The sequence below is a fragment of the Aedes albopictus genome, chromosome 3 (assembly GCF_035046485.1).
Source record: "Aedes albopictus strain Foshan chromosome 3, AalbF5, whole genome shotgun sequence".
In the NCBI taxonomy this organism is placed as follows: domain Eukaryota; kingdom Metazoa; phylum Arthropoda; class Insecta; order Diptera; family Culicidae; genus Aedes; species Aedes albopictus.
In genome coordinates this window covers 434,574,453-434,588,163 of record NC_085138.1, presented here as the reverse complement: position 1 = coordinate 434,588,163, position 13,711 = coordinate 434,574,453, and the positions used below count along the sequence as shown (strand labels likewise).

The following is a 13,711-nucleotide window of genomic DNA, read 5'->3' as shown; positions in this document are numbered from 1 at the left end:
AAAATGGGGCAAATGGACCACTTTCCATGCTGTGCGGTGAATGAAATTAGCACCAATCGATTTCTCGTACTTTTTTACGTCAGAAATGGTCAACTTCACGTACCGAAACCAGCGGCGTTAAAAGATCCGTTTTTTGGGTCGATTTTTCCCACTGTGCAGCGTCTTGACAACAGCCACCGCAGCTAAATACACCTTAAACTGCAGATCCTCGAGGTTCTGTACGGCCTCCAAGTACTGTGGCAAAATATCCTGGGTTAGGATGCTTACTGCACTTGTTAACCGATAGGAATTCCGCAGCTTTGGTATACGGTGCCGGGACATGGGGTCTGTCCCACGGAACTGCGTGACTGCTGTGGCCATGTGGAACGCTGTGAAAATAGTCTTCAGAAAAATTATAAGGCATTCTACAGGAATCGCTAAAGGAATCTCAGAAAGTTGTTCAGTTCCTCCTGAAATTCTCCCAGGCATTATTTAACTTCCTCTAACAAAAATCAAACACTTTTTTAATGGGAAGCCTTCATGAATCTTTTAGGAGTTCTTCTAGGAATTCCTTCAGAAATTTCACAAACAATTCTTTTGGGAAACCTTGTATTGAATTCTCCAGAAATAATTCCATGGATTTCTTAGGAAATTTCTTCAGGGATTCTTTCACAAATTTGTCCAGATGTACTTTGAGTAGTTAGTCTAGGTTATTCTCCAGAAACATTTTCAAAGATTTCTTCAGAAATGATTCCGTAAATCTTCCAGAATCTTCAGAACTTCGTCAGGGATTTCTTTGCAACATTTTCCAAGAAAGCCTTCAAAAATTTCCACAGGAGCAGAACAACCCTCACGGATTTTTTTTTCCAATAAATCATACAAGGATTCATTCGGACGAATTTTTAAATATTCAAAAATTTTACAAACTTATTCGCTTTGATAACCTGGCATGGGCTGCTTAAATAAATTTTCCCTGAATTCCTTCAGAAGTTTATCCAGTAATTGCTTTTAAAACTCATTCAGATATTTGTTCAGACTCTTATTCATGGATTTCTTTTGAAAATCATTCTGAGATTTTTTTCAGGTATTCATTCGGGATGATAAAGAAAGTCTTTCAAATATTTCTTCACAAATTCCTCCAGGAATTCTTTACAACGATTCTTCCATGATTTATTCAGCAGGTCACCCAAGAGTTTATCCAGAAATTTCCTTCAGGAGTTCTTTAAGAAATTCCACAAGGGATCTCTACAGAAACTTTACAAAGAATTCGAAAAATCTTGCATAGATTGCTTCAGAAGTTTCTTCAGAAATTCTCTCAGAAATTATCACAGAAATTCCTCCATGGAGTTTTTCAAGAAATTCTCCAACGAAGCATGTGGAAATAATCTTAAGAAAGATTTAAAGGTATTCTCCATAGATTCCTTCGAAAGCATCTTCAAGGACTCATCGTGAGATTCACCCTGGCATTATTTCACCTACTCTAAAAAAATGGGACATTTTCTTCAGCTAGGTAGCTACTAAAATTTCTCCATGATTCCTTCGGGAATTCTACTAGGGCTTCCTACAGAAATTTCACAAACATTGTTTTAAGAAAACCTTGTATGGATTGCTCCAGAAATTCTCCCATGTTTTTCCTAGGAAACTCCTCCAGGGATTTTTTCACAAATTTGTCCAGATGTACCTTCAGTATTAAGGATAGGGTATTCTCCCGAAAAAAATTCAAAGATTTCTTCAGAAATGTTTTCGGGAATCGTTCAAAAATTTCTTCAGATGTGTTTTTGTTGATTTTTCATTTATGTGTATTTTTACTTGAAGCTAACACTACACTCCAGCCTCAAGGATTTCTCTAGAAATTCCTACGGAACGTAACGGAACGGAACGGAAGGATTCATTTTAAAATATCTTTCTGAAATATTCTTGAAACTTCTCTAGGAATCACTTAAGAAATTTAAAAAAAATATTTAGTTTTGAGATCCTGGTTAGGATTGCTTTAAATATTCCTCCATGATTATCTTCAAAAAATTATCCAGTTCGAAAATTCCTTGAGATATTTATTAAGACTCTTTTTCACGTTTTTTTTTTGGAAAACTCTTCAGAGTTTTTTTTTCTCAGATATTTTGCCGGGGTGTTTATAAAAAAATTCCCTATGTTTATTCACAAATTTCTGCCAAGAATGCAATCAAAAATTTCATTCAGAGATTCATACACAAATTTCTCAATGAATTCGATCAGTAATTTTTTTCGGAATTCCTCCAAAAATTTATTCTCAACAATTTCTACACGGATTCTTTGAAGAAATCTTTCAAGAAAACTACCACTCCTCAAAAGGCTCCAGGGTAGAGGAAAAGTACTGACGATCAAAACGTTATTTTGGTTTGTTTGATATAAAGTATAAAGATATGAAAATAGTATCAGAAAAATGTTCTTGGAATATCTGAAAAAAATCAAATACTTCAAGATCAAATTAATAGCTCTCTAGGTTCCTTCAGATTTTTTTTAGTAATGATTCCTCCAGAAATTATAAAAGGAACTATTTATGAAAATCTTGCGTAGATTACACCAGAAATTTATCCGTTAATTTCTAAAGAAATGCTGCCAGATATTCCTTCAGAAATTGTTCTGGAAATTGCTCTCAAAAGATTCTTTTCCAAATGCTTCCATGGATTTGGAGAAATTCGTCCTTGGATTCCTTTAGAAAATCCAACAGGTAATTCTTAGAAACTCTCCTGAAGAGGTTTTCAGGAAGTTTTATAGGGATTACTTCAGATCCCGCCAGAAACTTCTGTAAGTATCTCATTATAAAAATGTATATGAATTCCAAAAACTTTTCCTCTAGAACTTTTATTGGAAATTATTTTAGGGATTTCTCCAAAAAATTCGGTAAGTATTCATTAGAAATCCTCAATGGGTTGCTTCAAAAATTCATCCTTGAATTTCTTTAGATTTTTTTCCAGTATTGTATTCAAAACTTCATCTAGAGTTTCCATTAAAATTTTAATTAGAGATTTCTTCACAAGTTTCTGTAAGGATTCCTTGAGAAAACCGTCTATAGATTTCCTCAGTTATTCCTCCATAAATTCCTTTGGAAAAAAATCATTCAAAACTCTCTCCATTGATTCTTTTGAAAAATACTCCCAGAATTTCTTCATGGATTCCTCCAGAAGTTCCAGCAGGATTTTTTCAGAGGTTCATTCAGGATTTCCTCGGAGAATTCCTTCAGAAATTTGTTTACATTTCCTAGGAGTTTCTTCTAAAGTTTCACATTTAAAATTTTAAAATATTCATCTGCCATCCATTTATTTATTTGTTTATCGAGATTCCGTGGACGTATCTCCAGAAAATTGAAAGTGGAATTGTAAGGTATTATTTCATATATCAAGAGATACTGATTCGATTTCCATCAGGCTTCCCCAAGTATTTTTTTCTTAAACTATTCCTTTATGAATTTTTCCCAAAAAATCTTCCAGTGATTTCTTCAGGCAATTATTTTGGGTTTCTTCAAATATTGCTCCAGATATTCTATCAAGCATTCCTCCAAAGATTTCTACAGGAATGCGACTAAAGATTCCTTCGTAAATTTCTTTAGACATCCATTTGGACATTTGCTCCAAAGATTCTTTTGGAAATATCTCTAGATACTTTTTCAGCATTCCAAGGTTTCTTCAAGAATCTGAGCAGGAATATCTTCAGAAATTCTACCAAGGTTTATTTTTTCTTAAAGTCCCATAAAAATCTTTCGGAAATTCCTTCTAAAATTGTTTGAGTTATGATGGCCTTATTTTTTCTGGGAGATGGGGATTCTCTTTCAGTGGTTCAAAATCTCCTGCCTGAGGCTATCAAATTCATAGATGCTTACGATCTCCTTTTAGATTTTTTTTGTGAAAAACAAAATAAAAACCTGTAGTAAATTTCAGGTTTCAACTAGAAATTAAATGCAAACAACTCAAACAGGTTTTTTTTAAGAGTTTTAAACGTTTTGACCATAAATGCTGAACCAAACACTTGGGGGTATTGGGGGGCTCTTTCCCCGTTGTTAATTTAAGCAACGGCATCGCTTCTAATTCAATCATCCATTTTTTGAATCCAGTTCAAACCTTCTCTTCTATCGTTCAACGAATTACAAACAGATACCCCGGGGCCAGCATTGAGTTTCGCGATCTGATGCGGAGGTGGGAGTTCAATTCACTTTATGCATCAGGAATTTCCGCGTGGTTCAGCATCAGCATTCACCAACATTGGATGGAACTGAAATTGCACCGGGTGCGGTGCAGTACTGTGAATGTGGTGAAAACGGCGCACGCTATGTGCGCAAATCCAATAACCTACATATAGTTGACGTTTGAACATGAAATTTGCTGGAATTGCACTGCAACAGCACACATAACGCTAGGTGGAATGCCAATCCAGCAGATTTTATTTTATTGTACTGCTTTTTTTATGGAGGGGGATTTCTATGGCCTAGTGCAGCACGCTTGGTCGGTCAGAAGGTCATTCAGCGCGGTCCATTACTTGATTTGGAATTCTGTTTCCATAGTTTTATTTTTTCGAGTGGAATCGTAAACTACGGAATGGATTGTAGTGCATGTTGGCAGTGACCAAAAAAAAAAACGCATAGGTTGTTGGAAAACGTTTACGGTATGTATGCAATTTCGCCAAATAAAATATAGGATAGTGTTTTAATGGAGCTTACGGAAAACGTGAATATACACAAACAACGTGCTTTTGCTAATTGGTTTGACCTCTGCTGCATGAATTGAGCACGTTGAGCTTTGCAATTTTGAAGATTAATACCAGTTAGAAATATACAGCTGTTTTGACAAAAATGTGTCTAGATTGCTTAAAATAAATTGTTAGATCCTTGAATGAAAAGCAGTCGTCCATCAAGTAAGTGGTGCAAGTTATACCACCCATATGTCGTCCCACAGACGCCATCAATACCAAACGAGATTGCACCACCCGAGACCTTCACATGCTCGCTCACTATTCATCGCCATCAAGCGTAAAATATGTCCCATTAATCCCGAAACACAATTACCGATTACCCACACACAAGCTCACAGTCAGTGATTTCGATGTCCTGTCCTGGTTTTGTTCAGAGACGAAAGCTTTCTTTACCTCCTCCTTACCACACACGCTTTGTGGTACTAAACCATGCCACAGTAGGTAGAGGAATGTTATTCAAAATGTACCTGGTGTAGATTTTTGATGAACGGAATACTTTTATTCATTTCAATCTGATAATTACAAGATCACCATTGTATTTTTCTTGACAATCTAATACAATTTTTAGTTTCCCATCGAGGATTGTCCAGAACACTTCACGCCTAAAACTCCAAATACTTTTTGGTCTACCTTTTGATCGATCACCCTTTTTTGGTGGAATCCCCGAAGCAACTTTTGGAGAAATTTCTGGAGGAATTCCTGGTGAAACTCTTGAAGGAATTCCTAGAGCAATCCCTAGAAGGATCCCTAGAGGAATTCCTAGATAAAGCCCTAGAGCAATCTCGAAAGGAATCACTGGAAAAAAAATTGAAGAACCATTGGAAAAATACCTCGAGAGATTCCTGTAGGAATTCCTAGAGAAATCCTGAAAGAATTCCTTGAAGAATCACTGAAGCACTTCCAGGAGGAATCCCTGGAAGAACTCCAGGATAAATTTCTGGAGGAGTCCCTGGGAAAATCCAAGGAGGAATTCCTGGAAGAATTATTTTAGGAATTCGTGGACGGATTCCTGGACGAATTCCTAGATGAATTCCTGGACGAGTTCCTGGACGAATTCCTGGACGAATTCCTGGACGAATTCCTGGATGAATTCTTAGACGAATTCCTGGAGGAATTCGTGAAGAAATTCCTTGAGGAATTCGTGAAGAAATTCCTGGACGACTTCCTGGAGGTATTCCTGGAGCAATTCCTGGAGAAATTCTTGGAGAAATTCTTGGAGGAGTTCCTGGGAGTATTCCTGAAGGAATTCCTGAAGAATATCCTGGAGGGATTCTTCGAGGAATTTTTGAAGCAATTCTAGAAGAAACTCCTGGAGGTATTCCTGGCGAAATTTCTGAAGGAATTCCTGGACGAATTCTTGGCGGAACTCCGGGATGAATTCTTGGACAGATTCCTAGAGAAATTCTTAGAGGTAATCCTGGAGGAATCCCTGGAAGGGAAATACCTAGATGAATTCCTGGAGAAAATCCTGGAGGAATTCCTGAAGAAATCCTGGAGGAATTCCTTGAAGAATCACTGAAGCAGTTCTAGGAGTAATCCTTGTAAGAATTCCAGGAGAAATTCCTCGAAGAAGCCTTGGAGGAAATCCCGGAAGAATCCCTAAAGGAATTCCTGGAGGAGTCGCTGGAGGAATTCCTAGAGGAATTCCTGGTCGAATTCCTGGAGAAATTCTTGGACGAATTCCTGGATGAAACCCTGGAGAAATCCCTGGAGGAATCCCTGTAGGAATCCCTGTAGGAATTCCTGGAGAATCCCTAGAATTCCAGATGAAATTCCTAGAAGAATCCCTAGAGGAAATCCCGGAAGAATCCCTAGAGGAATGCTTGGTGAAGTCCCTGGGGAAATTCGAGAAGAAGGAGTCCCTGGGAAAATTCCAGGAGGAATTCCGGAGGAATCCCATAAGGAATCCCTGGAGGAATTCCTGGGGGAATTCCTGGAAGAATTTTTGGAGCAATTCGTAGACTTGTTGGATTTAATCACCGTTAACTAGAATATCTCTTTATTGTTGATATTTCTCGGTGAACGAATTCGTTCACCGAGAAATATCAACAATAAAGAGATATGCAATTCGTAGACGAATTCTTGGAGCAATTCGTAGACGAATTCCTGGAGCAATTCGTAGACGAATTCCTGAAGGGATTCCTGGACGAATTCATGGAGGAATTCCTGGACGAATTTATGGAGGAATTCCTGGATGAATTCCTGGAGAAATCCTTGGAGGTATCCCTGGAGGAATCCCTGGAATTGATATTCCTAGATGAATTTCTGGAGAAACTCCTGGAGGAATCGCTTAAGCAATACTGTAGGAATTCCTTGAAGAATCCCTGAAGCAGTTCCAGGAGGAATCCCTGGGAGAATTTCAGGAGAAATTCCTGGAGGAATTCCTGGAAGAATCTCCGGAGCAATTTATGGAGTAATTTCTGGAGGAATTTCTGGAGGAATTCCTTGAAGAATTCCTGGAAGTGAAATTCCTAGATAAATTCCCGGAGAAATTCCTGGATAAATTCCTAGAGAAATACTGTAGGAATTCCTTGAATAATCACTGAAGCAGTTCCAGGAGAAATCCCTGGGAGAATTCCAGGAGAAATCCCTGGGAGAATTCCAGGAGAAATTTCTAGAAGAATCCTTGGAGAAAATCCTGGAAGAATCCCTAAAGGATATCTTGAAGGAATCCCTGGGAAAATTCTAGAATGAATTCCTGGGGGACTTCCATTAGAAATCCCTGGACGAATTCCTGGCGGAATTCTTGCATGAGTTCCTGAAAAAATTCCTGGACGAACCCCTGGAGAAATTCCTGGACGAAATCCTAGAGGAATTCCTGAAGAGTTCTTGGAGGGATTCCTGAACAATTTCATGGACTCCCATGAGGAATCCCTGGGCGAATCCCAGGCGGAATTCCTGCACGAGTTCCTGGAAACATTCGTAGATGAACCCCTGGAGAAATTCCTGGACGAAATCCTGGAAGAATTCCTGGAGGTGTTCATGGAGGAATTCCTGGTGGAATTCGTGGAGGAACCCCTGGAGGTATTTCTAGAAGAATCTCTGAAGGAACTCTTGAAGGAATTTCTGGAGGAATTCTTGTACGAACTCCTGGAGGAATTCCTGGAGGAATTGCTGGAGAAATCCCTGGTGGTATCCCTGGAATAGAAATTCCTAGATGAATTCCTGGAGAAAATCCTGGAGGAATTCCTAGACAAATACTGAAAGAATTTGTTACGGATTACATCGACAAAGTACAATCAAGAAATCCGCAGTACTATTTTCTCCGTGCAGTAAAACACTGCTGTATGGGCATAGCAACCCTTCTCTAGCTTGAAAAGCAGCTAGGCGAAAACATTATCTTGATAATCTCGCAAAAGCACACACACTACCATCACTGCGACAAACCATTTCCGCTCTCAACTCCGCCATCGAATAAGGAACACTGCTCATCGTGCCATTCTTGTGCCTCGTCGACAATAATCCGCCGTGCATTGCCACCAGTTCGTGTAAAGAGCCATAAACAACACGCAAAACCACTTCTCCACCTGATAGATAAAAGCGGCTCAATTCTCCAGCGACCGGGGCAATCGCGAAGCAGGATCGACACGGATTTGGTCAGAGGTGTGATCAAACTCCGACCAAGAAGATCAAAATCCACACGAAAAGATCCCGTGTCATCCACGAGACATAAAAACCAACGGCGAAGGAGCATAATTCCTATTGGAACATGTTCCAGTTGGACATTGCCAGTGGGAAATCATTCCAACTGTGCGAACACGATTCGAACGAGGCATAAGCAGACCGGCCACGAGTCAAATCATCACCGTGGTTGTGGGCAAAAAACACCTAGGAGAAACGCAGAAGCCTTCAAAGAGAAGGCTTCTTTACTGGAGCTGATTCCCGACCCAGACGTTATCCAGGCGGGAAGCACGTAGTTCGAGGTAGAGGGCAGAAGACCGGCGTAGGCCCGCTCGGTCCTACATACAAGCATTCGTCCAGTGGGATTGCAGCACCAGGCACTGCGGAGTAACGTCGCTCCACGAACGACCCTGTATACCATCGTGCCACGGATGGTCAGGCGATGACGAGCATCTGTGTGCTGATACTGCGAGTAGCATCGTGCAGTGATCCGATGAGCACGGCGAAGTAGGAGCGAGTGTCGACAACGAGCACCTCGGGTGGGTAGGAACACCGGCCGACAAGTGCATTAGGGCAGCACCGCTTCCGCGGGGCCGAATGTTCCGTGAGTGCTCGTCGACGAAGGAGTCGCCTGTGACGACAGTAAGCGCCGCGAGCAAGTAGTAGTTGTGGAGATAAGTTTCCCATGAATCGGGAATTCGAAAGCTGAGCCGCCAAACGGTGCGGCGTTCTGAATTGCATCAGCGGATGCGTGCGAACGACTTTCCGCTTGGAAGCGGAGATCACAACGGGGCCCCGTCCAGCAGCAGCAGCTACCAGCGAAGAAGCACCAAGGTACCATAGTTTTAAGAGAATACTAGCTTAAGAAGAAGAAGAAGATGTCAATATGGGGGGAATATACGTGTACCGAGAAAATTTAGTGCATTTTAATCATTGAGCCACATTGACTGCTCGAGCACCTCACAAACCTATTGATGTGCTTAGCCGGGCAAGAACACTGAGTGCAACAGGTCTCGCTCACTCAATGGGCATTCCTCTGCTTTATGGGGAGATGTTAAGTTTCTATTAAGTTGAGCCACTAAACTAGCAAATTTGATGAATAAGAAAAACAAGTAATATTGGCGCCCAACTCAAAAATCCACTACTTCTCGTTATAGTGGCAGTCGATATCAGTCAAAATCAGTCAAGTGAGTGTCTTAGTGAGTCGTGTCGTGTCATAAGGATGGATATTCTACACCTTTCGGATGACGAATTGGACTTCGAGATCAAGCTCAGGAAGCAGGACCCCAGCAGTTGCAGAACAAGAAGGGAGAAAACTGGAAAGTTGCGTACGATCATCGAGGTGGAGCGATCAACGATGGAGGTTCCAGACACAGCGGATCATGTTCTCAATCAAGCAGAACATATCGACTACTGTCAAAAGCAGCTACGAAACATCAATATCCGCTTGACGAAGGCACTAGAACAGGAAAGTTCGACGGAGTTGGCCGTATGCAGAAGCAAGTTGTTACACTACAGAGGTAGGGTAGCAATGATCACAGACAAGGATTTGGAAGTGTATGTGCGAAAACTGGAAAGTTATACGGATGAAGCGCTCCAGAGAATCACACACTTCTTCAACAGTGTCACTCTATTAAGCCCACCACCAACAACAAAGGCTCCAGGGGATGTCCCAATCCTACCGGAGGTGGAAGAGCTGGCGAAGCAACTACAACAATCGAATCTACAATCAAGCCTCAACGATCTGCGTCACAAAACAGCCCACAAATCGCTCTTTGGGAATTCACCGGGCGGTGAACACCTCCAGCTGCCCCGAATTCCACGTGAAAGTTCCAGACACGATCAGCAGATCTTCGGAGGACAAACGCCAGCATTTCCCAGGATGAATCCATCACCTGTGCTTCAACACCAAACCGGTGCGCAAGCGCAGCAGCCAGCGAATCATGAACCGATCGACGTCCGAGACGAAGTAATACGGTACCTGCTACAGGGACGAGGAGATCCAGCTCGTAACTCCGTCAACCATATGCCGCAACGCTTCCGCTCCACGCAACCCATACACAAATGGCCGTTCTCATACGCGGGGGAGGCCAACATAATGCAGTTAGCGGTTTTCTTGAATCGGGTTAAAACCTACGCGGATACGGAGGAAGTAGACGAGATATCACTACTACGTGGAGTTAAACATCTACTAAGAGGACGAGCGTTGGAATGGTACATCCGCTCATACCACAACTGGCCAACCTGGGAGCACTTTAAGAAAGACATCAAAAAGGAATTCCTTCCCCTTGCGTACTCTCAGCACATGAAGCGTGACCTGTACTGGCGCCTACAAGGCCCGGAAGAATCGTTCCTGGCGTACTATCGGGACATTCTCGCGCTTTTTGAAGTGGTTGAACCACCGCTTTCAGATCACGACCGGTTCTACATTATGAAATCCAACCTGAATCCAGAGTTTGCAGCTATTGCGTCGGCATCGCGAGCGGGTTCGGTAGACGAGTTGATCGGCGTCTGCAAGGACTACGATGAAGCTCGAAGATACTCTCATCGTAGCCGATCATCACAAACTCAGAGGCCGTTCAACACACCCCAAGGAACCAACAACGCTCCCCAAAGGGTAATGAGGCCGGCGACAGCAGGGTATTCATGGAATCGTCCACCACCAGCTCGTCAACAACAGGTAAATGTGCTGGAAGGAGAAGAAGTTGACTTTCCAGAACACGCGGAACAGGCAGTTTCTGCCCTACAAACCGAGAACCTCGACAACGAAATTTCAGCCGGTTCGGGGTCAGCGACACAAGAAATCAATGCCCTGAGAAGCAATATATGGCAACCGAGACCGACTGCGCAATCTACCAGACCAGCACAGCCCCCAAACATTACCTGCTGGCAGTGTGAGCAACAGGGTCACACGTTTCCGAATTGCCAAAACCCTAAAACCTACATATTCTGCTACTACTGTGGCAAGAAGGGTACAATTTCGCGTAACTGCCCAGATTGCATCACCAGATTAGCGCAAGCTGTTCCACAAGCAACTACTGCTCCGGGAAACGCATGTCCGGGGTTTCTTCAATGAAGGGCGTTGAATCTCCGGTAGCTTCAAGAATCCCTTCCCTTCAGCAAACGAAATACTTTCGAAACATCGCATCCATCGTCTTCGACACTTCATCAGGGGACAACAGGCCGTACGCAGATGTCAGAATCATGGAAAAAACCATCCGTGGTTTACTGGACAGTGGAGCTACTTGTAGCCTCATGGGAGGCTCACTTACATCCATCGTAGATGATATGGGACTCACCAAATTCCCAGTACAGGGAGCCATCAAAACAGCGGACAACACATCACACGACGTATCCTTCTACGCACACATTCCCATAGAGTACAACAGCAAGAAGATAGTTCTGCCGATCTTGTGCGTCGAGACTCTTCCTCCAACACTTATTCTCGGGATGAACTTTTGGGTCAAATTTGGCGTACAAATCTCGCTATGCGGTATACACGTATCCAGTGACACTAACGTCTCTGCGATTTCAACTCTCAGCCAAACGGAACAAGAACAGCTTAAGAAGACGATTGATCTATTTCCTACATCAGAAAACACAGGGAGTCTAGGACGCACCAACTTATACCGGCATAAAATAGATACGGGAACAGCACAACCTTTCAAGCAGAAATACTACCCCATCTCAAAATTTCTGCTAGATGATCTCAACAAGGAGGTGAACAGAATGCTCTCGCTTGGCGTCATCGAAGAGGCAGTTTGCTGCCCTTGGAATAACCCGGTTGTAGCGGTGAAAAAGAAAGACAACTCGATGAGGTTGTGCTTGGACGCAAGGCGGTTAAATACAATAATCGTCCAGGAGGCATATCCCATACCACAAATTGCCTCAATTATGAGCAACCTCAGTGGAAGTCGTTACCTTTCGTCGATAGACTTAGAGTCCGCCTTCTGGCAGATTCCACTGGATGAAGACTCCAAACAGAAAACTGCTTTCACGATACCGCAACGGGGACATTATCAGTTCCGAGTGGTACCATTCGGTTTGTCCACCGCAAGCCAAGCGCTCTCCCGGGTTATGAATCACATATTCATCGACATGGAACCCCGAGTCTTCGTATATTTAGACGACCTCATAATCGCGACGGATACGTTTGAAGAACACCTGCAAGTATTGAAGGAAGTCGCTCGTAGACTTCGTTGCGCGGGACTCACAATCAATGCCACTAAGTCCATTTTCTGCCGACGAAGTTTGAAGTATCTTGGCTACGTTCTAGACGACAACGGATGGAACACCGATAAGGAAAAAACCGAAGCTATCAACAAATTTCCAACTCCTTCATCCAAGAAGGAGGTACAGCGATTCCTCGGAATGTGCGGATGGTACCGCCGCTTTATCAAAGACTTCTCTCGCACTGCAGCACCGTTAACGGAGTTGACAAAAGCAAACGTGAAATTTGCTTGGAATGAATCCTGCGAGATAGCTTTCAATACGCTTAAACAGCACCTTTGTAGTGCACCAGTCCTGAGCACACCGGACTACACCAAACCGTTTTCAATTGCATGTGACGCGAGTGACATTGCGGTGGGAGCTGTTCTCACGCAGGAGACGGACGGTCAGGAGAATGTGATCTGCTACATGTCACAAAAACTGGCTCCGTCGGAACGCAGGTATTCCGTCACGGAACGAGAATGCTTGGCGGTTATTAAAGCTATCGAGAAATTTAGAGGATACGTAGAGGGTAGCCACTTCACGGTCTACTGTGACCATTCAAGCCTGACGTATTTGAAAACGATGAAGAACCCAACCCCGCTAATGGCTCGCTGGATCCTTCGCCTCAACGCCTTCAACTTCGATATCAAGTATCGGAAAGGTTCAGTCAACGTCGTCCCAGACTGTCTAAGCCGAATTGGAGAGGCTAACGCAATAACGCAAGACGTCACGCAAGCTGTGGACACCTGGTATGAAGATTTGCGAAAAAGAGTCGAAGAAGATGGAGACCAGTATCCCGATTTCCGAATCGCTGAAGGAGCGCTGTATAAGAACTGTGTGAATACCGATGAGACGGGTATCCGAAGTCATCGGTGGAAACGTGTGCTTCCGAGTACAATGCGAAAAGACATCCTTCGGAGGTTCCACGACCTTCCGACGGCGGCTCACCTAGGATATGATCGCACCTTGAGCAAAATCCAGCATGACTACTACTGGCCAAAGATGGCGACGGACATTAAGCAGTATATTCAGTCCTGCACAATCTGCAAAGCATCAAAGCCGCCGACATCGACACAAACTCCCACTATGGGAGCCACAAAGCCCGCGAAGATTCCCTGGGAACTCATCTCTATTGATTGGGTAGGTCCCATGGTAAGATCTCGAAACGGCAATACAG

General features: G+C 42.9%; 1 protein-coding gene across 1 annotated transcript; it reads left to right on the top strand.

The window, feature by feature from the left end:
• The first annotated feature begins 7,917 nt into the window (after positions 1–7,917).
• LOC115268026 (uncharacterized) lies at positions 7,918–11,398 on the top strand. Its single transcript, XM_029875920.2, has 2 exons — positions 7,918–9,156; positions 9,480–11,398. Exon 2 carries the CDS (start codon positions 9,545–9,547, stop codon positions 11,396–11,398), a length of 1,854 nt encoding a protein of 617 aa, XP_029731780.2. The 5' UTR covers positions 7,918–9,156; positions 9,480–9,544.
• The last annotated feature ends 2,313 nt before the right edge of the window (positions 11,399–13,711 follow it).

Excerpts from the sequence above, each read along its gene's own strand:
- LOC115268026 (XM_029875920.2), top strand. The coding sequence starts at position 9,545 with ATGGATATTCTACACCTTTCGGATGACGAATTGGACTTCGAGATCAAG.